Genomic DNA, 27,789 nt, shown 5'->3' on the forward strand with positions numbered 1-27,789 from the left:
GATGAGAAAGGACTGCTACCATCCGTAGTGGCTAGCAAAGCCTAATCATCAATAGAATTCAAGAGGACAAAGTTAGCAGTGAAATGAAAATGGTTATCAAAGCTGTACATGAAACTGTTTCTGTCCTCTGCTAATATCTGTAGCATACTACAGGGATTGGAGGCTTTAATCACATAACGCTATCTGGCAGATTATGGGTATGTCAGACATACCCTTTAGTGCTAATTTTTGTGGTTTTCCCTTTGTATAGTAGAAATATCTGGGACTGTGGATGACATTCCCAAATTAGCTGAAAAATCTGGTGGTCAGTTGTATACATTAAAGCAGACCTCAGGCTGGCTCACTCTCATTCTTTCTGAAGTTTTTTACCTTTTCAATCTGAAAAAGAACATGGTGAACTTTGGGAATTACACCATACTTTCTAAAGTAGTTTCTTTACAGCATTTAAGGTAACTAATCATTGGTTATATATGGCTAAGGTTGTTGCAACAGATTAAAGAAATGACTGGTACCTTCTCCTGATGAATGGGGCTTCTTGTAGTAAGAAGTTAAGATGAATTACTGTCACTGATGTGATCAGTCTCCTCACTGATTGAGGGCTTACTATTAGGAGTAGAGTTATGGACAAAAGACTATTGAGCTTTCTGCTAAGCAACAGACTTGCTCATGGAACCTAAGAAATGCACTAGGATATCGGGGCTACAAAGCTTACCCCTGGAAGCATGAACTTCAAGAGCAAACAAATGATTTCTCACAACCTAGAGCTATGAGCTGGGTAGTAAAAGTTTGAGGAAAACATATTTCTGACAGAATAACCAGAATATAAGCTGTATGAGAACATAGTTTTTTGTCACTGCTGCTTCCCTACAGCCTAGAAGCATGCCTGACACATCAGTATTTTTTGAATGAATGAATGAATAAATGAAGGTTAAGAATTTCCCTGTCCAACTCAGAAGCCACAAGCACCTACTGAGCACTTGAAATGTGGTAGTTCAAACTGAGGACAGCAAATGAATGTAAATATCTTACTGATAATTTTTATGTATATTACATATTCAAATTATAACAGTTAAATGTGTTCAGTTAAATAAAACATATTAATCCTCCGCTACCTATTACTTTTATTAATGTGGCTACTAGAAAATATAGAACTATTTATATGGGTTATATATTACACTTCTATTGGGCAGCATTGTGTCAGAAAACTGTTTCACTGCCCCTCCAGATATATTAGCATTTTTCTGCTATAAAATATTTTACATTACACGGCTACCAATAAAAACTCCCCTAAGTCAACAAGTAATAATGACTGTAGAAAAATATGCCATGTGCTTTCTGCATCCTGGCATATCATAAAGAGTGTCCAAGTTAAGCAAATTCCAAGGGGCACTTGTCTAGTTAGAGAGATAGTTTTTAAAAATAAAGTCAAAATTTTAGAGTTTTCTTCTGAAGTAATGTATTTTCATATTTATTTAGAACATTACCTCAGATGTATGAGGTAGCGTAATAACCGTTCTTCTGTATGTCGGATGTTCTCTTTATTAACACTTCTTTTCATTTCTTGTTTAACAGGTACAGAAAAAGTTCTTTGTCGTAGGAATGTCTGATGATTGGCTGGCATATCTCGCAAGTCATATATCACAACAAACATCTTCACCACAGTCTTATTAGGATTAAATAAGGTCTGAAGAAACAATATAAAAATTATTTTTAAAAAAACAATGATTTGTTGATTTGACTTAAAATGATTATGCCAACAGTAAAATAGGCTTTGTAATAATAAATTAATCCCAGTGGATATAATTTAGTTTGAAGGAATAAAGCTAATAAAATTTCAGAAGTTTATGAAATGATATTCAGTATTTTTAATGGTTCAATTTATTTTTTTATTTACAGAAATAAGAGATCCTGTAACAAATCAAAATCTTTTAGTCACAAATCTCTTACTAATAATACACAACATACAACTTTTACTCTTGTTCATATATCTAATAGTTCCATTAGATTAAACAAAATATAGCTTCACTGAATTAAAACATTCCAGTTCAAATATTTCAAATATTACTTTATTAAAATGCATTAACTGCAAAATGTTCAAAATAACATTTCAGCTTTCCTCACATTTTAAGTGAATGAATAGAATTTTTTTAAAATAAAAAGTTTGGTAAAACTAGACTTCGATGTTTTAGGTACATATGGTTATTAAAAACCTAAAATATGTTCTCAAAAAAGAAATTCTTGTTTGGAAATTTTTCCAAGCTTAGAAAATAAAGTTCATTATTATTAGTTACAAAGTACACTAAGTAATAATTTATATTCTTACAGTTGGATTCATTTCAGAAACTTCAGTGACACCAGACTTTTTTTTTTAAACCACCATCAATATCATAATAGACCAAAATTAAATTCAATCGTTATTTGGCCATGAATAACTGAAGGAATATTTTTTTTAAGTACTAATTTTTAAACAAAATTCCAAGCTGCTGATTTGACTTTAACCAAATTACCAACACATCAATAGGTAACTTGGTGCCCATGCTTTCAGAAGCTCATCCGTGGCACTGGACATCACTCACTGAATCAAAATGAGAAATATATCAATATTATGATCCAATTTTTGAAATCTAGTGAGTCTTAAAATTAAGGCTAATATATTTAACAACTACAACAACTAGTAAGCCAGAAGTTCAAGCCATGTTTATACATAATTAAACTTACATAAGGAATGAAAGACATACCCAAGTTTCAGATTTAAAATAGCCAGCAGAGTTGGCAATCTTCAAACAAGGGGTAAATGTGCTGCCTCTGGGTTTATGCCTCATTATTATGACAACTGATAGCTAGTTTTCCAGTGACCCACACTTTCACAAGAGCTACATAGCCAGAGGCAAGAGATCAGAAGATGATCACTCTTTTAGTTCAAGAAATCCATTCACATAAAAATCTTACTTTAAAATGCGATAATTTTTCCTAAGTTATATATATATATACATACTCCAATATAAACATGCATATAAATTGCTTAGTACTATGTTTCATTTCTGTGTGACACAAAATAAACAAATGTACAGACTCTGCCATACTAGAACAATGGGGATGCATAAAAGTGGTCTGACAAAGAACTGATCACACTGCAGCCAAAAGTCATAGAAAGGCTTGCTGAATTAGACCAGATCCTTATCTGGATCTGAGTTTGAGGAACTCAGCTAGACTTTCTTTTTTTTCAGTTTTATTGAGGTACAGTTGACAAATACAGCTAGACTCTTTGGAAGAGTTACAAGAGTCAATACTGTAACAGACTTTAGACTCACAGGATTATCCTGGGTCTGACTTGGAGATGAACTGAATCACAAATGGGCCTTGATATAAAATTACTCTTCTAAGAGCTGTGGATCAAAGATGATGAAGGATTACTGCACTGGGCTAGAAGAGTTCTCCTAAGGCAAAACTAGATCAACATCTAGGCCAAAAGGAAAGATGCATTCTTTACCCTGATGTCTGCAGGACTTCATTTCTGCTTTGTGTAACCATCTCATTAAATCAATTTTAGAAATTATTATAGTAGGGATAATTTTTCTTCCCAAGTTCCCTGCTAAAGCAATACTAATACTTGGGGTCTCCTTTTACATGGGTCAATCTCAATCTGTCTTTCTATATTAAATAGAAGATACTGGTAATCTAAATTCTAATTATACTGAAAATAGCTCTACTTAAGTTATGTTAACTGTCATATGCTATTTTTCTAAAGCATTCACCTTGATTAGCTTATTAATGCTTTCCTTTTATGGAGGTCCCCAAATGGTCATTCCTGAGGCAGAGCAGGGAAACTCCAAACAAAGCTGCAGCCCCACTGTTACTTACCAAAGTTGTTGCAGCAGCAGTAGCAGGAGAAAGGGCTAAGTTCTATATGTATGTGAGAGAATGATTATTGCAATTGTAGGCTATAAAACACATACCACTTGTATTGTTCCTGAAGGAGGTACTCGATAACCCCTTTTACCAAGGGACTCTAAAGTAATCACACCCTTAAAATAAAAGAAGACAAATTGAGTACAAACTGATGCATATATATACACACACACGACTAAAATAAAAACAATAGATTATGTAATTAATAACTTTTCACAACTGTATTTGTATGGAAAAAAAATTCACATTGAATTAATAGAGCTACATTCAAGGAATGAAAAATAGTAAGGATTTCACCCATAAGGAAACAATTTACTATTTTTCCTGGAGATGTTGCAATAAACAATACACAACATCAATGACCATGCTGCTTGAAATTTCTATTAAGATATAAGATATAGAAGTAAGCAGTTCCTTAACTAAAAAGGAGATAAAGGGAGATTATTCTCTTGTATCATGTAGGAGGAGAAAATGAAGAAGCAAAACAATGTATTGATCTTTGAACATATGAAAAGTAAAAAATGAGGGATGATCCTGTTTATGTCTGGCCCAAAAAATGAAGTCAATTATTCCGTCAGAAAATTAAGTTGTTATATACATAAATGACTTTCTGACTTGAGGTGGACCAGCATTATCAGCATCACCTGTGAACTTGTTAGAAACACAGAGTTTTTTATTTCTCCCTACACACCTACTAAATCAGATCTGCATTTTAACAACATTCCCCAGATGATATCATATGTACATTAAAGGAGAGGTACTGTCATATTACACAAAATAATTTTCTGAGAAAGATGCTGTAATTACTGCCGAAGTCCAAACAATGGCAAACAGTATAAATTAAAACACAGGAAGCTACAATTGAATGTGTGAAAGTTTCCAGATAACCAGGATGACCAAATGACTACAGATGGTGATGTGGTACTTTTTTTTAGGTAGCGTCAAGAAAAAAATGCTGATTCATTTAACTGGGTGAATAGCTTTGAGTATTCAAGTAGAATAATTGCATGCTCTACGATTCATATCCCATAATTTTACACTGTATTTGCCAAAACATGCCAACCTTATGGAAAAGTAAATATAAAACAGGACTGTCCCATCAGGTAATATCTCTGTTGGGTTTGAAAGACTGACCATGGGTAGGGGTGGGGGATAAAAGGGAGGGGAACAAAGGTAAAAGGGAAGGCCAGACTCTAATATGCGAATACCTAACCTTCAGTGAACAGCACTTGACCATCAGAATATTAAATTAATATGTTAATAATGGGAAATGTTCAAGTTCAGTTCAAGGGCACTGAAAAGACATGTGGTTCTTAATGAATCTGATATATCAATGGTCATTTAAAGCATGAAAACAGTATGCTAACAAACTGGCTCCCTAACCAAAACAGTATTGAAGCTTTAATAATATTTCTCTTACAATTTCCTCTACATGAAAAAATGCTATGGTATATATGGTGCTCCTCTTTTTCCTAGTTCCAGAAAGAAAAGCAAAATATATCTAAATAATAGCTACCTTTCTAATCACATTACTGTAGCCAATACACTACTGTTTTTCCTTACCATCCTCTGTTAAATATATATAAGAATATTGGTGAGGGAAAATCTACTACCAAGCCTGCACTTATTTCCTTTAATATAATTCTAATAGTTTTTAGAACATAATAACAATAAATCAATTTATAAGGGAAGAATATAGATTTTTCTAAAACCTCAAATTTTAAGGCAACACTTCACAAAATTTCTAAGCAACGTAAGACTAGTATTGATAATGGCAAGTTAGGAATTTTAAAAAGAGATTAGGAAAGTACTTGGAATTTCATTAGTATTATCATTAAATTTATTATTTTAGCTATTTCATTATTGTAATTGGTTGGCATAATAATATTTATACTTAGAAAATTACTGTATATAACATAAGGAAGAAAAACACATTTCCTTCTGGCATTTTAGAATGGAATAGAAGGATTAAGATGAATTCAATTTGGTCAAAATCTTACACAAAAACTCTTTCTCAAGTGATTGTGTAATAGAAAATATGCAAAACAAAGTAAAACTGAAGGAAGATATCTTAATATGGCTAATTACAAATATAAAAAATATACAGTGTTGCTTTTTAAAAATCAATTAATTAATTTATTTTTGGCTGTGCTGGGTCTTCGTTGCCATGCAGGCTTTTCTCCAGTTACAGTAAGAGGAAACTATTCTTTGTTGTGTGCGGCCTTCTCACTGTGGTGGCTTCTCGAGTTGCAGAGCACAGGCTCTAGGGTGCACAGGCTTCAGCAGTTGTGGTGTATAGGCTCAGTAGTTGAGGTTCCTGGGCTCTAGAGCACAGGCTCAATAGTTGTGGCACAGAGGCTTAGTTGTTCCGCAGCATGTGGGATGGTCCTGGACCAGGGATTGAACCTGTGTCTCCTGCATTGTCATCTGAAATTATTATTTTTTTAATCACTGAGCCACTGGAGAAGCCCCGATAGTGTTGTTAATATGATCATAATGCAAGTCATACCATGATGCTGCCATGAGCAAACCTGCTTTAGACCTTTCTAACTGATCACCATGTAGTAGTTTCTAAACAGTGAAATGTTGTCACATTACCTAACACTTGGAGAATATTCTTACCATTAACACTGGACTGGACAGAGATATTTATGTGGCTTTGAGATAATCTTAAAGGAATTATTTAATGAAAAGCATGGTACTATCTCCATACCACAAAGACAGAATTCTCTGTGTTAAAATTTCACTTTTGTGAGTTAACTGTATAATTTGTTATGAGAAGTCCCAAGGTCATTATTAGAGTAACAAAGAGGGATTTGGTGTCTCAGTTCCACAGGTCTATGATATATACTACCTTATCAAAACATGATCAGTCCTTTGAAAACAGACAACTACCAAAATATAAATAAGATTCGCTAAAAAACAAGATTAATTTTATTATACAGCAGTCCATGGGGTCGCTAGGGGTCGGACACGACTGAGCGACTTCACTTTCACTTTTCACTTTCACACATTGGAGAAGGAAATGGCAACCCACTCCAGTGTTCTTGCCTGGAGAATCCCAGGGACAGGGGAGCCTGGTGGACTTCCATCTATGGGGTCACACAGAGTCGGACACGACTGAAGTGACTTAGCAGCAGCAGCAGGAAAGATCTGCGGTCTAAGATTTGGACTGGGTCATTTGCAAAGGCAACTCATTTTTAATGAGTAAAAAATTACATAATGGAAAATTTATTAAAGACAATTATCAGAGAAAAGTAAGAGATTTTAAAGGATATACTAACTCAACCTGATTTTAACTCTTTTCAATATTTATTCAAAATCTGTGAGCACCTGGATGTACTTTCTGGAGACAGAATGATAAAATCCTTTACCTCTTAATCCTTCGTTTTTTAGATGCCAACCAAGGTCAAGGATAAATGTTGTTTTGCTTTTTTTAAAGCACAGTTCAAATTACCTCTTGTGCATGAATTTCAAGCCAAGATATTTTTTGAGCTAATTTTCAGCCAATTCACTCTTTTATCTTGTTTCTAACTCCCCTAATGGTCATCATTAACTCTGTACACTAATGACTTTAGACCTTATCTTTCCATTTCTGTATTAGCATGTGCCAACAGAATATGTGAAACTAATGAGACTCCTTCATGTTCTAGTAAAGCAAAATGGGCATCTTTATAGATGTATTCTAATACTGTAAGCATTCAGTATGATGCACATTATTTTTGATATTGAGCTTATCTTAATGATATCTCAATGATCTTTTCCATTTTATTATCTAAAATTAACAGTTATTTTTTTCAAAATTATACCAAAAAGTGGATATATCTTTCTATATATCAAAGTGAATATCATTTGGTGTATATGATAAGTGGGCAGGTTTGTGAAGAAACTGAGCCTGTTTTTTGTAATAACCATTGTTATGCGTCTTCACGATTACTACACAAATGTAATTATTATCAAAAAAAGAAAACTTTGAATAAATGATTACATATCATTGTGCTTTTTTGATTAAAGTATGAAACACATATCAGACTCTTGACTAAGTTATGTAATAGAATTCGCTTTTCATAGCTTTTATTCATAACAAAAGGCACTGTTGCTAATGTCCTTGAGAATCTAGAAGATAGGGGAGAAGGATATTAGAAAGAAAAGAAGGAAAGAAAAAAACTGGATCAGGTGATAAGCTAGGAAACTCAAGTAGGAAGATCAGAAATACATATTTCTATGTCTATTGAAATTTGTATTTCCCAAAGTAAGGCCTAACATAAAAAACCTGATCTGACTCCATATTTTATATCATCAATGTAAACTTCTTAAACACTTGTATTAGTAGCCACTGACTTGTCTTTTGGAAAGGGGTTGACAGTAATCACACACCAGGACCTGGTATCATTTTTGCAGTTGAGGGCTTATTTTGTCCTCTAATCTGCTGGAATAAAAAAATGAGAAAGATAAAATTATAGGATCTTAAGGTTCAAGATGCTGCCTTTATTCCCCTGAGCTGTTTTACTCTCCACTAAAACATTGGCACGGAGTCAGAAATAGCTAGTATTTTAAAGAACCTTGTTGTTCAATCACTCAGTCTTTGAGACCTCACAGACTGCAGCATGTCAGGCTTCCCGCCCACTGAGCTAAAAATTCCTGTTCTGTTGTTCAGTTGTGTCCGACTCTTTGCAACCCCATAGACTGTAGCCACTAGGCTCTTCTGTCCATGGGATTCTCCAGGCAAGAATATTGGAGTGGGTTGTCATGGCCTCCTCCAGGGGATCTTCCCGACCCAGGGATCGAACCCAGGTCTTCTATACTGCAGGCAGATTCTTTACCGCTGACCCACCAGAGAAATCCAAATTCATTTTTACTTGATGTTATTGGCTGTATTTAGCAAGCAGGCAAATTCGTTTGCAGTCCTGAGGGTAGATTCACAATAGCTTGCATTTGTGGCTAATTGTCATAAATCATTTTAGGTACCCTGCACAGATTAGTCATTCTCCCCTAACTCTGATTAGCAGGGCTGTGCTGCTAGAAGCTCTCAAGTCAGAGCCTCAGGAAACCAGGAGGCTTCTGGTGTAAAGTCTCACCCTTGATATTCCCCAGGTCTGGGCCAATTTATCCATCAATTTCAAGAAACTACATAAGGCCACATTCAGAGCTAAAAAAATAAACTGTGTAATATAGCATCCTCGTCTGTTTTAGGAATCCTAGGATTGGGACTGGGGAAAAAAAATGGTCCAAAGATAAACCAAACAGGAGAAAGGGAGTGAAACGGTTTCACAGAAAACATAGGTCACTAAATCTTTATTTAAACTCTACTGAGATGATGGTCATAGTGAAGGCAACCCTGATAGAACTAGAGTGCACAGTAAGAACTTAAGAATTTGTGTGAACACAGCAAGATATGGAATTACAGTGTCACTAATCAAAATTTTATCATTTTTCGAATTACATAAAAACAAGTAAATTTTCAGCATCATCTCAAATATAAAAGAGGATATCTGTCATTGGAGCTTGCTCAGAAAGAAGCTGCAAGGTGCTGTTTTGGCATATTTGTCTCTATTTGGCCCTCTCTTAGGAAATGGTTTATATTTTCAAGCATTGCACCAAAGCAGTACTAAATCTCTTTAAACTTAAAGGCATTTGTCATTAAGATGGTTAATTTCAGCAGAAGACAATTGAAAAATACTTGCCATATAAGGAGAGGGAGCATTATCGTCGGAAACACTGTAGAATGACACTTCAACTGGAAGAGTCAAATGGGTGGGGCAGAAGACACCACTTGCCCCTACCTCTGCAGTAAAGCCATCGACAATGCCGAGAGGATCTAAACGATAGTTCAAGACAGATTCCTGGAAGATAAAAGAAATTTTAAGAAATAATTAAAAGTTAACACATTTTTTCTTTCTATTTAAAGAAATATGTTACTACAGTTTCTGGCACTAGGAGAGTGGTCACTGCCATTGCCATGCCCTCATTTCAAAAGTTCATCTGACCAGAAATCAATTTCCTCCCACATCAAATAAAATTTGGCCTCCTTACTATTCCAATCTATATTGAACTATCTTTAAACTTAACCACTATTTAGACATAATTGTGTACTAAGTTATTCTTATCTCTGTGAAGAAAAATATGCTCTACCAAAGCAAGTATAATATTACAAATTTTCTTATTCTTCACAGAGTATACTCCTAGTGTTAGCCACAGAGAAGCACTTGAAAGCTTGTTAACAGGTTATATTACAGAAGTTGCATCAAAACAGAAAGTCAAGTACTCAGCTTTGAGAAACAAGTGCTTCTTAAAAACTGTTGTATGTGACATATGTTTTATCTATTTTTCAGTTTAATTTAAAAGACAGCAAATACATGTTGGGGAAAATATTTAAGAGTATATAAATAAAAGCAGTAGAGAAGCTCCTTATTCATCTCTCCCAAGTTCATTCACTGAGGAAACCACTCTGTTATTTAATATTTATCTGTCCAGGTATGAGAAAAAAGTAAATCTTTTCACAAGCTCTCTTTTATATATATATATGTATATATATATCAACACATATATGCATACATCATGAAATGTGAGTAGCATTTCTTTGATTCAGTAGTTCTTTGAAAAGAAACACTCTAAGCCGTCATGAGTCTAAATTTGAAAGTGACATCAGCAATTCTCAAGTTCCATGGTCAAAAAGACCATGTCAATGATCCAAAGCAGTCTCTGACTTTAGATTTTTAAATGAATATACTAGCATGCATGCTAGGCCCTATTCAGTGCACAACTACAAGAAAAGGAAATAAGAGGCATACAAATTACAAAGTAAAAAATAAAACCTTTCATATTTTTAGATGATTTGGAAATCAACATACAAAAATCTCCCCCCATGAACAAAATTAATAAGCAAGTTGAACAAGGTAATTGGTGGTTATATATGTGTTTATGCATGCATGCATGCTAAGTTGCTTCAGTAGTATCTGACTCTGTGCAACCCTATGGACTGTAGCCTGCCAGGCTGCTCTGTCCATAGGATTCTCCAGGCAAGAATACTGCAGTGAGTTGCCATGTCCTTCTTCAGGATATGTTTTTATACATGCATATATATGCATACAATATACATATGTAGACACACACACACACACCCATCGTTGTTGTTGTTTAGTTGCTAAGTTGTGTCCAACTCTTTTGCGACCCCATGGACTGTAGTCCACCAGGCTCCTCTGTCCTACATGCATATGTATACATACAAACATACATATGTATATATACATAAGACACACACACATATATACACCCACTGTTGTTGTTGTTGTTTAGTTGCTAAGTCATGTCCAACTCTTTTGAGACCCTATGGACTGTAGCCCTCTAGGCTTCTCTGTCTGGGGAGTTTCCCAGACAAGAATCCTTGAGTGGGTTGCCATTTCTTTCCTGACCCAAGGATTGAACCCATGGCTCCTGTAGTGGCAGGTGGATTCTTTACTACTGAGCCACTAGGGAAGCCTATATATATATATATATATATATATATATATATATATATATATATACACATACCCATAAACACATACAAAATCATTCATTTATTCTTTAGTTGTACCTCATGGCATGCAGTATCTTAGTTCCCTGACTAGAAATTGAAACCCTACTCCCTGAAGTGGAAGCAGGGAGTCCTAACTACTGGACTGCCAAGGTTGGTGGGAATGTAAATTGGTATAGCCGCTATGAAGAACAGTATGGAGGTTCCTTAAAAAAATAAAAATAGAGCTACCATATGACCCAGCAATCCCACTGGTATAACTCAGAATGATACATGCACTCTAATGTTCACTGTTGCACTATTTACAATAGCCAGGACACAGAAGCAACCTAAATGTCCATCGACAGAGGACTGGATAAAGAATATGTGGTACATATATACAATGGAGTAATACTGAGTCACAAGAAGAATGAAATAATGCTATTTGCAATGAAATGGAGGGACCTAGAGTTCATCATACTAAGTGAAGTACGTCAGGTAAAAATAAATAAGATATAATACCACTTAGATGTGGAATCTAAAAAGAGGGTACAAACGAACTTATCTACAAAACAGAAAGAGTTAAAGATGTAGAAAACAAACTTATGGTTACAGGGGGTAAGTGGGGCAGGATAAATTGATAGATTGGGATTAATATATACACACTACTAAATATAAAACAGATAATTAATAAGGACCTAATGTACTGCACAGGGAACTCTACTCAATACTCTGAATAACCCATATGGGAAATGAATCTAAAAAAGAGTAGATATATGTATATTTACAACTGATTCACTTTGCTATACAGCAGAATCTAATACAACATTGTAAATCAACTACATTTCAATAAAAAAAATTTTAATGTCATTTAGAAGTACAATGTCTAATTGAAGACAACTAAACCCTTGATATACTTGATCTCAAGTACAACAGTCATTAAATAAAGCAGCACATGTATGAGAGACCTTTAACCATTTGACTTTTTAAAAATAATCTTATTTTAGAATAAATTTAGATTCACAGAGAAGTTGCAAATATAGTACAAAGAATCATTTGATTTTGAAAATCAATCTCCTTTGATGATGAATCAGCTTCTATCAGCCCATCATCAATCCCTTCTGGATCCCAGAGACAGTTTTACCAGATAAGATGTGGTCAAGTCTATTTTCCAGGTAGAGTAATGGATACCTCCATCCAACCTGATTTCACCTATGTGCTCCATCTCTTCCCTCCAGCTACCCAACTGTAAGTTATCACTGCCAACAATCTCCCAACTTCACTTATCATGAAAAGGAAAGGGAAAAGGAAAAATAGGAAAGGAAGGAAAGAAGGTGATTTCAAGGCTTCAGAAAAATATAATCTATTTATTTCCTTTTCAAAAACAAATGATATAGCACCATGGATCTAGGTTAAGAAACATCAACTTTTAAAATAGTTTTAAAAACATTACCTCAAAATTTCCTAAGAGACTAAGACTTGTTACAGGTGGAGCACTAGAACTCAGAAGTGGTTTTTCATGAATATCTGGTTCATCTTCAATGTTTAAACATGGTTGAGGACTATTTAAAAACAGAACAAAAAATTAAAAAGGAACAAATCAGCAAATGGGCACGTTAACAACAATGTTTTCTAATTTACTTTTGTACAAAACTAAATTAGGAAGATCTGATCAATTTTACTTAAACTATCATAATAAAAAATTTAATGTAATCAAATATTAAGATATGAAATATCTTAAATTTCTGATTTTATAAACTTTTTTATTGTATTTGATAAAGAATATATATAAAGCATCCTAAATTTCAAGGTGGAATTTATAACATATCACATAGAAGCATCTACTGGAAATATATAGTAGTGTAATGCAGTCTTCTTGGACTGCAAGGAGATCCAACCAGTCCATCCTAAAGGAAATCAGTCCTGAATATTCATTGGAAGGACTAATGTTGAAGCTGAAACTCCAATACTTTGGCCACCTGATGGGAAGAGCTGACTTATGTGAAAAGACCCTGATGGGAAAGATTGAAGGTAGGAGGAGAAGGGGACGACAGAGGATAAGAGGGTTAGATGGCATCACCGATGACATGAGTTTGGGTAAACTCCAGGAGTTGGTGATGGACAGGGAGGCCTGGTGTGCTGCAGTTCATGGGGTCACAAGGAGTCAGACACGACTGAGCAACTGAACTGAACTGAATGCAGTCTTCTATATCAATCTTCATTTTAAGTTAAGAACTAGAATACAAAGCAAAATTATGTGACTAAGGAATATAATGAGAGTATTATTTGTCAACAAGGAACAAGCTGCCAAGGCTGTTTTGCAAAGGTGTATAAGACAAAGGAGGAGGTGAATGACCAGAAGCAGACAAACCCACTTAAATGTTAAAACCAATGTTAAGTGTTTGTTTATTATGATGCCATTATATAGTTAGCTATGCATTGTCTTAATCTCTCTCATCTTTAATAACTGAAATGTGTGAAATCATCTTGAAAATGATAAACTGAAAAATAAGATTCCTGTTAAAATTCTGATTTTCAGAATCAACAACATTTACTACGAAAGGCTAGAATTTTGTGTAACACTATTTCATATACACAAATGAATTTTAAGATAAATACCTTCTAGATGATAAGCTTTTCAGATGCAGGAATGAAGAATCCAGATCAAAACAACCTGATTGTGCCTTTCTTTGAGGAACCTAAGGTTAAAATAACCACTTGTTAGGTTTCAAAAGAATTTCGAAAGACTATTTTTTTCTTGAATTGATCAAACAAATTTCAAATGAAAGCTAAGCATATCTTAAAAAATAATACAACTTCTTTCTTAACAGTGTACTTAAAATCACCCTTATTACATATTGTCCCTATGTATTCATTTTATTAACTAGTTAAAAAATAAACAAATGATTAATAAAAGCACTTTTCTGGTTTTTTTTTTGGCCACGCCTTGAAGCTTGCAGGATCTTAGTTCCCTGACCAGAGATTAACTAGGGTCACTGTAGTGAAAGTGCCAAGTCCGAACCACTGGACCACCAGGGAATTCCCTAGGTTTTGACTTTTTAAGAATCAGAACCGGGGACTTCCCTAGTAATCAGTCCAGTGTCTAAGATTCTGGGCTCCCAATACAGGGCCCTGGGTTTGATCCCTCGTCAGGGAACGAGATCCCACATGCCACAACTAAGACCCCGGTGCAGTCAAATAAATAAAGAATCAGAACCAGTTTTCTCTAAAACCAAATTTTACATGTAATCTTAATATATAATATAATGAGATTTTTCCTTTTTACTTTACATACTTCTGTATTGAATGTGGTAGAAATAAATGATTTATAGCTTTACAATAAAAGGGGGGAAAGAATTAAATGGTGATGGGAGCCTGGGGTCCTGGCAACTCCGCTGCTCCTTTACCTATCCCTACCCCAGAGCATATTTCTAAGAACCCTGGCTGGGACTTCACAGATAATAGTTTTGAAAAATACTATTCTGGATTTTCAATCACTATTGTATACCAAATTACATTTAAGACAAACCACCAACTAGCTAAAAATACTCTAAAAGTGAAAGACCCCACTGTAAATTAAAAGATAAAATCACATACAACATGCAGGTTAGGTGGATTTGTCCCTAAAATTAAAGTTAAATATGTATAAAGTATCTGAGTGATTAGTCTAATTTGTGATTAAGAAACAGATGATACTGAAAGTCTAAACAATCTCAACATTTTTGAGAGTTGTACACTTGTACATGCTTGTACATATACCATGCTATATTTTGGAGTCAGAACTTAATATGAAAAATTCAATCCAAATTCTCATGTCTTCAATTGAGGAACATTTTCTACTTTCATTTCTTCTAATACTGCATTTTCTTTACTTCATCTAGTCTTCCTTTTGGAATTTCTACTAGGCTTATATTGAACATTTCATTTTATCCTCCAGGCCACTTTCATACTATACCATCTGTCTTTCCTTCTACACTTTATTCCAGGTGCTTTCTTAACATGTGTCTATTTACTAAATTTCTATTCAGATGATTTCAGTCCACCATTGAATTCATGTATATGGGTGTGTGCACAAATTTGTACATTTCAATCATATTTTTCATTTCTATTTTTGCAATTCCACATGTGCTCTTATCTCAGTTCCCTGTCTTTATCTTCATTTATATCCTGGAAAATTTTACAAAGAGTTATTTTTAATTCTCTTTCATGCTGCTCTGATAACAAGATTCCTAAATATGAATTCTCTTACTTCTTGCTCTTGTTGATTCTTTTAAGGTGCTTTGTAATTTTAATTCCCCTGAGATCATCTTCAGCAGGAGCTATTATTGAAAATAAATCCTTGGTGCCATGGGTTATAGATGTGGGATAATCTCATGTTTTCTCATATATAGCACAGATTTGTAGCCCCCTACCTTGGGGTGATTTAGGCTTAGGTCCAAATTCTTTGGGGGGCTTCTTTCCCCATATAATCTATACCTTCCTGTTGTACCTTTTAATTAAATAGGTGATTTTTCCCCCTCCTCCCTTGGGGTGATTTAGGCTTAGGTCCAAATTCTTTGGGGGGCTTCTTTCCCCATATAATCTATACCTTCCTGTTGTACCTTTTAATTAAATAGGTGATTTTTCCCCCTCCTCTATACCATTTCTAGAATGGCAGTCCTCTTCTGTTTCTGGCTTTATGGAGTTTGGTTTTAGGTCTCAGCTATGATCGTTATAGACCCAACTCCTGACACAGCAGGAACATTAAACCTTAGCACTATATTAGATTTAGATATTCTGGAAAGCCATAATTAATTCACCCCTAGTTAGTATTTGGAAATGTATCTTTCCTGCTCATACACTATATTATGCATTTAGAAGTTGTGTTATATTTTATCCAGTATTTCTGTGTTTAGGAAAGAGGAAGGATCTTGTATCAGCTCAGTCCACCATATTGAACAGAATTCTGCATGTAGTGGTCTTTACACCAGCATGATGCAAGTTTTTTTCCTAACCACTTGGGTATTTTGAAAGTACCTCATAGGTAGGTCAAATATTTGGGATTATTTTATATTGTTTGGAATTCAACTCCTCTAAAACAAATACCTAAGGTCCTAGTTACAAGTTTAAATCTAGATCTCTTATTCAAGATTTATTTTTTAAACATATGCTTTGCCTTTACTTTAAAAACTCACATAAAAACAAAAATTATTTTTCATTAGTAGCAAAATAAATATATTTTTAGTTTGCTAGGATATTGACAGCTTACCTCTGCTGCTGCTGCTGCTGCTAAGTCACTTCAGTTGTGTCCAACTCTGTGTGACCCCATAGACGGAGGCCCACCAGGCTCCCTCGTCCCTGGGATTCTCCAGGCAAGAACACTGGAGTGGGTTGCCATTTCCTTCTCCAATGTGTGAAAGTGAAAAGTGAAAGTAAGTCGCTCAGTCGTGTCCGACCCCTAGCGACCCCACGGACTGCAGCCTACCAGGCTCCTCCATCCATGGAATTTTCTAGGCAAGAGTACTGGAGTGGCTTGTCATTGCCTTCTCCGCAGCTTACCTCTAGTTTAACTGAAATAGCAGCATTAGTGACTATCAAATGCTTACCATATGTCAGGAATGATATTAATCATCCTCCCAACACTAAAGTAGACATTATCACTCCCTTTTTACAGATGAGGAAACTGAGGCTCAGAGAGATAATATCTCTCACCTAATGTCACATGGCTAGAGAATAGTCAGTGTGACTACAAAACAAGGCTCTTAACCATCACACTGAGATCTATAAATTTATTTGTAAATGAAGAAAGGGGAAACCTCTATATCTCAAAATAAGATGATTAATTGTACAGGTCCTAAGTCAAAGACAGCCACAAATCTGAATCCCAGATGATTCAGCTGGTGGTGTCAACCAGGCTCAGTACTATAACACAAATCTATTTATAAAAAATACATTTGACACTTATTTTCCTTATATTTAGTAAGAATTAATATGCTGGACATTAAGAATTTCAGAGAAATTTTATAATCATAAAATAATAAATTCATTTTATCCACTTTTCCTTTTCCCATATAACATTTAGCTATAAGTATGCTGCTACTGCTAAGTCACTTCAGTTGTGTCCGACTCTGTGTGACCCCATAGACGGCAGCCCACCAGGTTCCCCCGTCCCTGGGATTCTCCAGGCAAGAACACTGGAGTGGGTTGCCATTTCCTTCTCCAATGTGTGAAAGTGAAAAGTGAAAGTGAAGTCGCTCAGTCGTGTCTAACCCTTAGCGACCCCACAGACTGCAGCCTACCAGGCTCCTCCATCCATGGGATTTTCTAGGCAAGAGTACTGGAGTGGCTTGCCATTGCCTTCTCTTATTAGCTATAAGTATATCAAAAGCTAAAATGATTTCCCACTAAAAATTTATTTTGAAGTATTTAAATTTAAATTTTTTCAATTAAAATTTGGATAAAATTATTTGCAAACATTTTACATAATAAGAGAAAAAAAATAAGAGAAAAACACTTACAGGACTGGAAAGAAGAGGCAATCCAGTTCGAGGATGAAAGGCTCTGGTTGAGGTTCCATCCAAGGAATGAAAATTATGTTTCTGCCAGACACTTGACTGCCTAAGTGGTATAGTACTCTGCTAGGAAAAGAATTAGATTTTAATAGTAACATTTACGTTTTTTGTTTTTAGATTTATTCTTAATATGTACTGAGGTATTACATCCTTGGTGGTAAAGTTATTACATCCTTGGTGGTAAAGTTAATGACCTATAAACCTATCTATGCACACACATTCATTATTTGTTGTTAAGTCGCTAAGCCACGTCTGACTCTTTTGCGACCCCATGAACTGTAGCCTGCCAGGCTCCTCTGACCATGGGATTTTCAAGGCAAGAATACTGGAGTGGGTTGCCATTTCCTTCTCTGGGGTATCCTCCCAACCCAGGGACCGAACCTGCATCTCCTGCAGTGGCAGGCAGGTACTTTATCATCTGAGACACAAGGGAAGACCACATACACACACATTTATATACACTTTAATTAGAAAACAGAGTTTAAGAGTTTTTTCTAAGAAGCTGAATAAACTCAAAGAAAGAAAGTACATCTAATGTATGTCTTATATTCAGTTGCCCAGTTGTGTCCGACTCTTTGTGACACCATGGACTGCAGTATGCCAGGTCAATTTCATACTTAGTCTAACATTAATAAGCTAATATTAAATTCTTTTAATTTGTGAAAAAAAAAACTTCTCACAGTTAGAAAAAAATTAGTACAATATTCTAAAATACAAAACTATGTCAATAGCAAGAACCCTCCTCAGAAAATATAATTTGGTAGTTAGTGCATGATACAAGAATATAAATGTGAATTTTTAAACATACTTAACACAGTCACAGTACCATGCTTTTGAAGTGATATAAGAAATAGACTAGTTCTTAAGAATTTATGCAAGTTTATACTCAGAAATCAAAAATTCATGAAAACACATGAATATAAATCAGAAAGAACTAATGGGTCCTGGCTTTATCATTTCCTAGCTTTATTACCTTGAGCAAACCTCTCCAGGCCTAGTGTCCACATCTGCAATCTTGAGTTAGTAACAGCACCTAATCTCACATCGTAGTGAAAGGATTTAGTAAGCCAACATGTATAAAACATTCATAAGAGTGCCTAGGCACATAGCAAAGGCTGTATAATTATATTTAAAGTAAGAACATGAAAAAAACTAATCGTAGTGGCTTGAAAAATACCATGGTCAAAGTAAGCCTCCCTATAACGTACCAGAAAGGATCATGAAAAGCTAGTATTCATAAGGTCAGGGTAGGTTTTTGTGACAATTAACGTTTTAGTAAATTGGAAACTGAAATTTGATTAAACACATATGTTAGAGGAGAGGAAATCTTCTGTTGAAAAACAGCAATTGGAAACATGGCATAATTTTAAGACTCTAATAGGAAAAGGAGTACGTCAAGGTTGCATATTGTCACCCTGCTTCTTTAACTCATATGCAGAGTACATCATGAGGAACGCTGGACTGGAAGAAGCACAAGCTGAATCAAGATTGCCGGAAGAAATATCAATAACCTCAGATATGCAGATGACACCACCCTTACGGCAGAAAGTGAAGAGGAAGTCAAAAGCCTCTTGAGGAAAGTGAAAGAGGAGAGTGAAAAGGTTGGCTTGAAGCTCAACATTCAGAAAACAAAGATCATGGCATCTGGTCCCATCACTTCATGGGAAATAGATGGAAAAACAGTGGAAACAGTGTCAGACTTTATTTTTTTGGGCTCCAAAATCACTGCGGATGCTGATTGCAGCCATGAAATTAAAAGACACTCACTCTTTGAAAGGAAAGTTATGACCAACCTAGATAGCATATTAAAAAGCAGAGACGTTACTTTGCCAACAAAGGTCCGTCTAGTCAAGGCTATGGTTTTTCCTGTGGTCATGTATGGATGTGAGAGTTGGACTGTGAAGAAAGCTGATCACCGAAGAATTGATGCTTTTGAACTGTGGTGCTGGAGAAGACTCTCGAGAGTCCCTTGGACTGCAAGGAGATCCAACCAGTCCATTCTTAAGGAGATCAATCCTGGGTGTTCATTGGAAGGACTGATGCTAAAGCTGAAACTCCAATACTTTGGCCACCTCATGCGACGAGTTGACTCACTGGAAAAGACTCTGATGCTGGGAGGGATTCGGGGCAGGAGGAGAAGGGGACAACAGAGAATGAGATGGCTGGATGGCATCACCGACTCGATGGACATGAGTTTGGGTGAACTCCAGGAGTTGGTGATGGACAGGGAGGCCTGGCGTGCTGTGATTCATGGGGTCGCAAAGAGTCGGACACGACTGAGCGACTGAACTGAACTGAACTGAATGTCCAACAAGACTAATCTGCCTGATAAAGAAGATGAACCAAGGTCATTCAGATTTGGATCAAGGCAGTTAAGTAGTTTTTCATATAACTGAGATATAAATTTGTAATGCTTTTTAGAGAAACAAAGGAAATTTAAGTCTAATAATAATTTTCTAAAGTTAAAAAGTGGTTTGGTGGACAAATAAAATGGAACTTAAGTATGTCTGATTTATGTAGTAAATTAAAAGTTTAAAAAATGTTTAAAAATCTACAATTATTACAACTATAAGCAAAAGAGATTCATCATTCTTACTTTAAAATTAAGGAGACTGGAAGTTTTAGAAGTGAGTGATTTATTCAGCTTCACTCAAGGACCAAATTTGTCAGGACTGGAATGTAGGTATTTTGACCACCGGTCAGTGATTTCACTAGATATTCCTCAGCTGAGCAGAGGCATAATACAATGGGCCAGAGTTGCTAACAAGTAACATATTATGCTAATGATACAAGTTTCATTTCTGACTCCTTTTTACTCTCCAGCAACTGTTCCCAGTTGACTCACTGGAAAAGACTCTGATGCTAGGAAAGGTTGGGGGTGGGAGGAGAAGGGGACGACAGAGAATGAGATGGCTGGATGGCATCACCGACTCTATGGACATGAGTTTGAGTGAACTCCGGGAGTTGGTGATGGACAGGGAGGCCTGGCGTGCTGTGATTCATGGGGTTGCAGAGAGTTGGACACGACTGAGCGACTGAACTGAACTGAACTGTTCCCAGTATTGAAATAAACAAAAAAGGGCAAAAGGAAAAATTTACCTAGCATTTTCTCTTAAGTGGGTGGTTTATTTATAAGGATGTTAATACTAGTTATGCAACCAGTCCATTATAGAGGAAATCAATCCTGGGTGTTCATTGGGAGGACTGATGCTAAAACTGAAACTCCAATACTTTGGCCACCTCATGCGACGAGTTGACTCACTGGAAGAGACTCTGATGCTGGGAGGGATTGGGGGCGGGAGGAGAAGGGGACAACAGAGAATGAGATGGCTGGATGGCATCACCAGCTCGATGGACCTGAGTTTGAGTGAACTCTGGGAGTTGATGATGGATAGGGAGGCCTGGCGTGCTGTGATTCATGGGGTCACAAGGAGTCGGACACAACTGAGCGACTGAACTGAACTGAATACTAGTTCTGTAGCCAGTCTGCTCTATAGACAATGGGCACCTTGGGCCTTTATAACAAGATCTTCTGTAAACAAAATCCAAACCATAACAAATATTTGAGGATTATATTTGAAATGTTAGATATTACTTACCAACACCTCTTTATTTTTCAGTTGTTCACATGTGGACAAACAGTCTTTTATATTCTTTCTCTGAGGAGAGTTTTGAGAGTTTTCATCAATTGGATCTTCTTTCTCATCCCGTTCGTTTCTTAATTGGTCTAGCTTTTTGCATTTGAAACCTTCACTATCTTTAATGAGATAATTTTCTATACTATTAAGTTGAGTGTTTTGTTCACATGCCTTAGGTCTTTTTGGGTCTTTATTTGAGCACTCATTTTCATGTTTACTCAGATATCCAGACATTTCCAACACAGTAACTTTTACTTTCAAGTCATTTTTTTTTGAATTATCACACTGGTGATTATTAAAAGATTCTGGATTATAATTTTCATTTATTATTTTGTCCTTATACTTACTTGTGCAAATCTGTTTGTCAATACTGTTACAATTTGAATGCTCTTTATCAATTTCATCGTTAATTTTGTGCTTCTTAAATTGACACTCAGAACGTATGTTTTCTAACTTGATTGTCAAATCGAAGTGATTTTCTTTGCAGTGAGATACATTTGAAGGGGTCATTAAACCAGTATCTTTGCTCTGTGTCTCCTGAAATGTACTTTGGATTTCACTAGGATTGTCCTTATACAGATTTCTTCTTGTTTGAGGTTGCAAAGAAGGCTTGACTTTACTGTTGCAATTAAAAGAACTAAAATATTTATTAGTTATTGAGTTTTTCCCTTCACTGATGTCATCTAACAAGGAAAATTTTGTATTAGAAATGGAAACAGAGGTGTCATCCTTGTTTTTCTTCAATAAATTTTTGTCTTCATAGGAACTCCTAAATACTTTAGAAGGAACTGAACTGGAGTCCTGCATATTGAATGATTGCCGGGGCGTGTGAGATGCCACTGGATCAATATGCTCCAAGTGTTGAGCAATCCTTGCAATGATATCTTGCCGTTCCTGCAGTAAAGAGCTTATCAAAGGATTAGTCTCACCAACAGACTGACGAGAATGAAGACCATTAGAGATGCAAGTGTCATTTCGAGGAGTTTCTGGTTTTACTCGAATCTTCCTTTCACTGGTGTCTTCTGAAGAGGTGAGCTCTGGACTGCCGAAAGAGACAGAGAATGTTTCTTTACATCTTCTTACACTTTCATTTTCTTGTGAAACACGGAAAAGTTTTGAATTAAGTGAACTAGATTCTTGCATATTAAGTGGATGTCCAGAAACATGGGAAGTACCTGGGTCACAATGAATCAAATGCTGAGCTATTCTTGCAATAACTTCTTGCCGCTCCTGAATTAAAGAGCCTATTAAAGGATTAGTCTCACCAACTGACTGCCAGGAACTCTGGCGACTAGAGTCACTAGAATCAACCACTGAAAATGATTTTAAAGTTCTCACTGATGTTTCATGTGACTTTTTCTCTCCTATATTACTGAAGCCCAAAATATTGCCTTGAGATGTTCCGTAGTCAGATTTACTGCCAGTGCCTGGATATAGCTTGACATTTTTGACAGCTGTATTATATTCTGGAGTTGTGCCATTTTTTGCATGTAATATTATGCTTTCAGGTGCCATGGTCCAAGTTTGTTTGCTGCAAACACGCTGTGAACTATCTGTACTACAGTGATCTGCTTCTGTAGAATTTCGGTGCTGATGGGTTTTAAGTTCATGTTCTTGAATTCTTTTCTCATAAAGGCCAATATTAGTGTGAATACTACAGGTCAAAACTGGATAATTAGATTGTCTGGGCAAGGACTGAACGCTGACTTTCAAGGCCACATTGTGAGAAACATTGGGAACAGGAAACACATGTTCAATTGGAGTCTGTGAAAAATTCCACTGTAGGTCTACATCAGCAGCACTGATTCTAGAATCACACAGAAAAAAATGGAATCAATGGATTATAAAACATATCATTATTATATATTATTTTTAAAACTTTAAGCAGTCATATACTTACCTTTGTTTGCATTAATTACTATTGAGATTTTATTTTAATCTACTTTACCATGCATGTCACTCTAATAAAACCAACATAAATAGATTATGCCTTCAATACAGACAATCTTCTTTTTAAGAACACTATAGTAGTAAAGCATTAAAGTTAAAAAATAGTGTAATTCAAAATTAGTTGTCAAAACAGAAAAAAAGAACTTTCCATTTGCTACTAAATAAATGAATTCAGTTAATTCTATTATAATGATGTGCTTTCTGTGAGGTGATTTAGACATACTCTCTATCTCATGGCTACCTGCCTAAAGAGACAGTTAAGACAGCTGTTCAGCATCTTGTGTGTTTACAGTTTTCAAGATCTAAAAATTAAGTAGGTTTACCATTGTGAAAATTCAGCAGCCCAGAAAGTTTTTCCACTTTATTTATAATGGTGGTATGAATTCATTGTTGGTTCTATAAAGTAAGCTTAAAAGTTCTCTGAAAACTACTCTACACCAAATTTAACCCAAGAAGCAAAACTCATCTACAGTCATATCATATCTAAATTTCTCTAACTTGCTTTTAGAAAAACTTGAGTAAATTTTATCCACTTACATTTAGAAATGAAGGAAATAAACTGCTTAAAAGGTCAAACACCATTCAGTGTTAACCTCTGTAGCTGAATATGCATGATTCTTTTTCTGCCCTAGACATACCTGTAAAGAATATTTCGTGGAGTAGCACCATGAGAAACACTCAGCCAAGCACTTAATTGGGAAAAAAACACAAATGAGCGGACAGCCAACAGGAGAGTCTTCTCTTCAATAAATCGATCACCACTCCTAAGGAAAGTAAAAAAGCATCATCTAAATGTCAGCAAGTATAAAATGACTGAATTTTAGAAAGAAATTGGTAAATATATCACTCAGGATATGTGCTTTCAAGAGTGTGGGAGTAAATTTACAAGTGTCACTTGAAGTCACAGAAGTACAAAATAGGTAAATTTTACTACATAAATAGAGGGATTCAAAGACATATTATTAAAGTAATTTATAGAAAGTAATGGAAAATCGAATTTACCAGGGACAACTTCAAACTCAGGTCAACTTACTGTCGAGGAACTGGCTCCAATATCCATCTTTCTAATAATAACGCATCTTGTTTAATAGCAGGATCATTTAGATCAATTCCTTCGGTGGTGGGCCCATCATCACTGTAGCAGCAGTCTGGCAGTAGCATCACTTCCACCATGATTGGAAGGTTATTCTTCCACAACAATGCGACCTCAGACCTAGTTCGTCTGGCTTGGCGACACTTAGAGAAGGTGGAGATAAGCAAAATGGCTCAATAGCCCATCCAATTTTATATTTCAATTCGAAAAGTATAACTGTAAAGCAGACATCTATATGAAAATGATTCCACTATTCAAGGGCTTTGCTCACACTTGTCTATTTAGGTTTCCGCATTAAACAATGCATCAGCACTATTAACTCCAGAGTGTGGGGATTAGTAGCTAACAATTATGATGCAAATTTTCTTGTGGGAGGATATCTTTGCTCTATTTTGTGGAAAAATAACTGCCATGTACAATGTCTGACAGGCCTCAAGATAGCCCAGCCTTGTCTCATCTGTCAATGATATCATTAATTACAGACGAAAGATTCATTCTAAGAGCAAAATATTAAAGTTCATTTTCATTAAACACTCAAAATAGACAAGATTTTAGAAGTTTAAAATTTTGGATTACATTTAAAAAACTAACTGGCAGAAACATCTTTACAGCAAATTATACGCTACATACCAAAATAAATATTTTTAACAGTATTGTACAGAAACATTAATGACAGCAAAAAGCATCCTCCCGTTAATGTGGGGAAAATAATAACGAACATAAATCTAATAAATAAACAAGAACACCAAGTTGATGAACTAGGACTGAGACTAAAACTAATGAAATCTAATTCATAGTTAACAAGGATCATCTTAAATCTGCTATGTGTGGACAAAGGTATGAAATTGGCTGCGCACTTACCTGCTGATGGAAAAGCTATCTACTATACTTTCTCTTTATGTTGCAACCAATTTTATATTTAAATGTGAACGTTACAATTGTAATAAAGGTGATGACAGAATTTAAACTAATTTATATAAAAGGCAGATAAAATGCATTCAACACACAATTCTCACCTGGGCCAGCTTGTCACTACATTCATGTTTTGTAGTTATTGGGTAACAGGACTGTGCTGGAGGACAATGGAAACTTTCTGTCCGACCTTTAACAGAACATTCAGGTGTTCGTCCTTCTGTTATTAACAAGGCCAGAGAGACCAAGAACTCCTCTGCATCATATTCAAAATATTCATCCAGAGTATCTAGTATTAAAAGAAAGAAAGAAAAAAAGATGGGTCCTTGTTTTAAGGTATCCTTCACAAGAAATCATTTTTTAATGTCCACAAAAACTAATACCATAGCCCAAATTCAATTATATCTACTAACAAAGAGTGAAGTTATTTCAAGTCCTAAAAGATGATGTTGTGAAAGTGCTGCACTCAGTATGCCAGCAATTTTGGAAAACTCAGCAGTGGCCACAGGACCGGAAAAGGTCAGTTTTCATTCCAATCCCAAAGAAAGGCAATGCCAAAGAATGCTCAAACTACTGCACAATTGCACTCATCTCACACACTAGTAAAGTAATGCTCAAAATTCTCCAAGCCAGGCTTCAGCAATACATTAACCATGAACTTCCAGATGTTCAAGCTGGTTTTAGAAAAGGCAGAGGAACAAGAGATCAAATTGCCAACATCCGATGGATCAGAGAAAAAGCAAGAGAGTTCCAGAAAAACATCTATTTCTGCTTTATTGACTATGCGAAAGCCTTTGACTGTGTGGATCACAATAAACTGTGGAACATTCTGAAAGAGATGGGAATCCCAGACCACCTCACCTGCCTCCTGAGAAATGTGTATGCAAGTCAAGAAGCAACAGTTAGAACTGGACATGGAACAGACTGGTTCTAAATTGGGAAAGGAGTATGTCAAGGCTGTATATTGTCACCCTGCTTATTTAACTTTTATTCAGAGAACATCATGAGAAATGCTGGGCTGGATGAAGCACAAGCTGGAATCAAGATTGCTGGGAGAAATATCAATCACCTCAGATATACAGATGACACTACCCTTATGGCAGAAAGTGAAGAAGAACTAAAGAGCCTCTTGATGAAAGTGAAAGAAGAGAGTGAAAAAGATGACTTAAAACTCCACTTAAAACTCCGGGAATTTGTGACGGACAGGGAGACCTGGCGTGCTGCAGTCCATGGGTTGCAAAGAGTCGGACACGACCAAGTGACTGAACTGAACAAAGAGTGAAAAAAGAGTAAAAACAAGGAAATTAAAATACAATAAACTCTTAATTAACGAGGTAAGGAAGTCAAATGTTGATGGATAACCCTCAATTTCATTTATGATAAACCTGCTTAAAATTATGGCATCAAATTATTTTAATGTAAACTTCAATTAAAATATTTAATATTAAGGAATAGAAAAAGCAAGAGAATTCCAGAAAAACATCTACTTTTGCTTCATTGACTATGATAAAACCGTTGTGTGGATCACAACAATTTGTGGAAAATTCTTAAAGAGATGGTAATACCAGACCACCTCACCTGCCTCCTGAGAAACCTGTAAGCAGATCAAGAAACAACAGTTAGAACAAGACATGGAACAATGGACTGGCTCCAGATTGGGAAGGGGTACATCAAGTCTGTATATTGTCACTTGCTTATTTAACTTACATGCAGAGTATATCATGCTAAGTGTGGGGATGGATGAAGCACAAGCTGGAATCAAGATGGCTGGGAGAAGTATCAATAACCTCAGATATGCAGATGACACCATCCTTATGGCAGAAAGCAAAGAGGAACTAAAAAGCCTCTTGATGAAGATTAAAGAGGAGAGTGAAAAAGCTGGCTTAAAACTCAACATTCGAAAAACAAAGATCATGGCATCCGGTCCCATCACTTCATGGCTAATAGAAAGGGAAACAATGGAAAGAGTGAGAGACTTAATTTTCTTGGGCTCCAAAACTTCTGCAGATGGGGACTGCAGTGATGAAATTAAAAGATGCTTGATCCTTGGAAGAAAAGTTATGACCAACCTAGACAGCATATTAAAAAGCAGAGACATTACTTTGCCAACAAAGGTCTGTCTAGTCAAAATCTTGGTTTTTCCAGTAGTTATGTATGGATGTGAGAGTTGGATCATAAAGAAGGCTGAGCATTGAATAATTGATGCTTTTCAACTGTGGTGCTGGAGAAGACTCTTGAGAG

General features: G+C 35.7%; 1 protein-coding gene across 10 annotated transcripts in view; it reads right to left on the reverse strand.

The window, feature by feature from the left end:
* ATOSA (atos homolog A) overlaps window positions 1-27,789 on the reverse strand; it is a 90,521-nt gene that overhangs the window by 1,102 nt on the left and 61,630 nt on the right. For 7 of the 10 annotated variants that reach the window (XM_055437265.2, XM_055437264.2, XM_055437263.2 and 4 more), the window contains 10 exons: window positions 25,653-25,837; window positions 24,577-24,779; window positions 24,182-24,307; window positions 21,555-23,400; window positions 17,902-18,021; window positions 14,024-14,103; window positions 12,858-12,966; window positions 9,594-9,752; window positions 3,957-4,025; window positions 1,485-1,684 (listed from right to left, as the gene is read on the reverse strand). In XM_055437265.2, coding sequence (XP_055293240.2) covers window positions 1,485-1,684; window positions 3,957-4,025; window positions 9,594-9,752; window positions 12,858-12,966; window positions 14,024-14,103; window positions 17,902-18,021; window positions 21,555-23,400; window positions 24,182-24,307; window positions 24,577-24,779; window positions 25,653-25,837 — 3,097 coding nt within the window. Of the gene's footprint in view, window positions 1-1,484; window positions 1,685-3,861; window positions 4,026-9,593; window positions 9,753-12,857; window positions 12,967-14,023; window positions 14,104-17,901; window positions 18,022-21,554; window positions 23,401-24,181; window positions 24,308-24,576; window positions 24,780-25,652; window positions 25,838-27,789 lie in introns of those variants that run through there. The other 3 variants (XM_055437259.2, XR_008687346.2, XM_088839620.1) reach the window with 3 other exon arrangements.

The sequence above is a fragment of the Moschus berezovskii genome, chromosome 9 (assembly GCF_049115385.1).
Source record: "Moschus berezovskii isolate FMDL1 chromosome 9, NW_MosBer_1.0, whole genome shotgun sequence".
Taxonomy (NCBI): Eukaryota; Metazoa; Chordata; class Mammalia; order Artiodactyla; family Moschidae; genus Moschus; species Moschus berezovskii.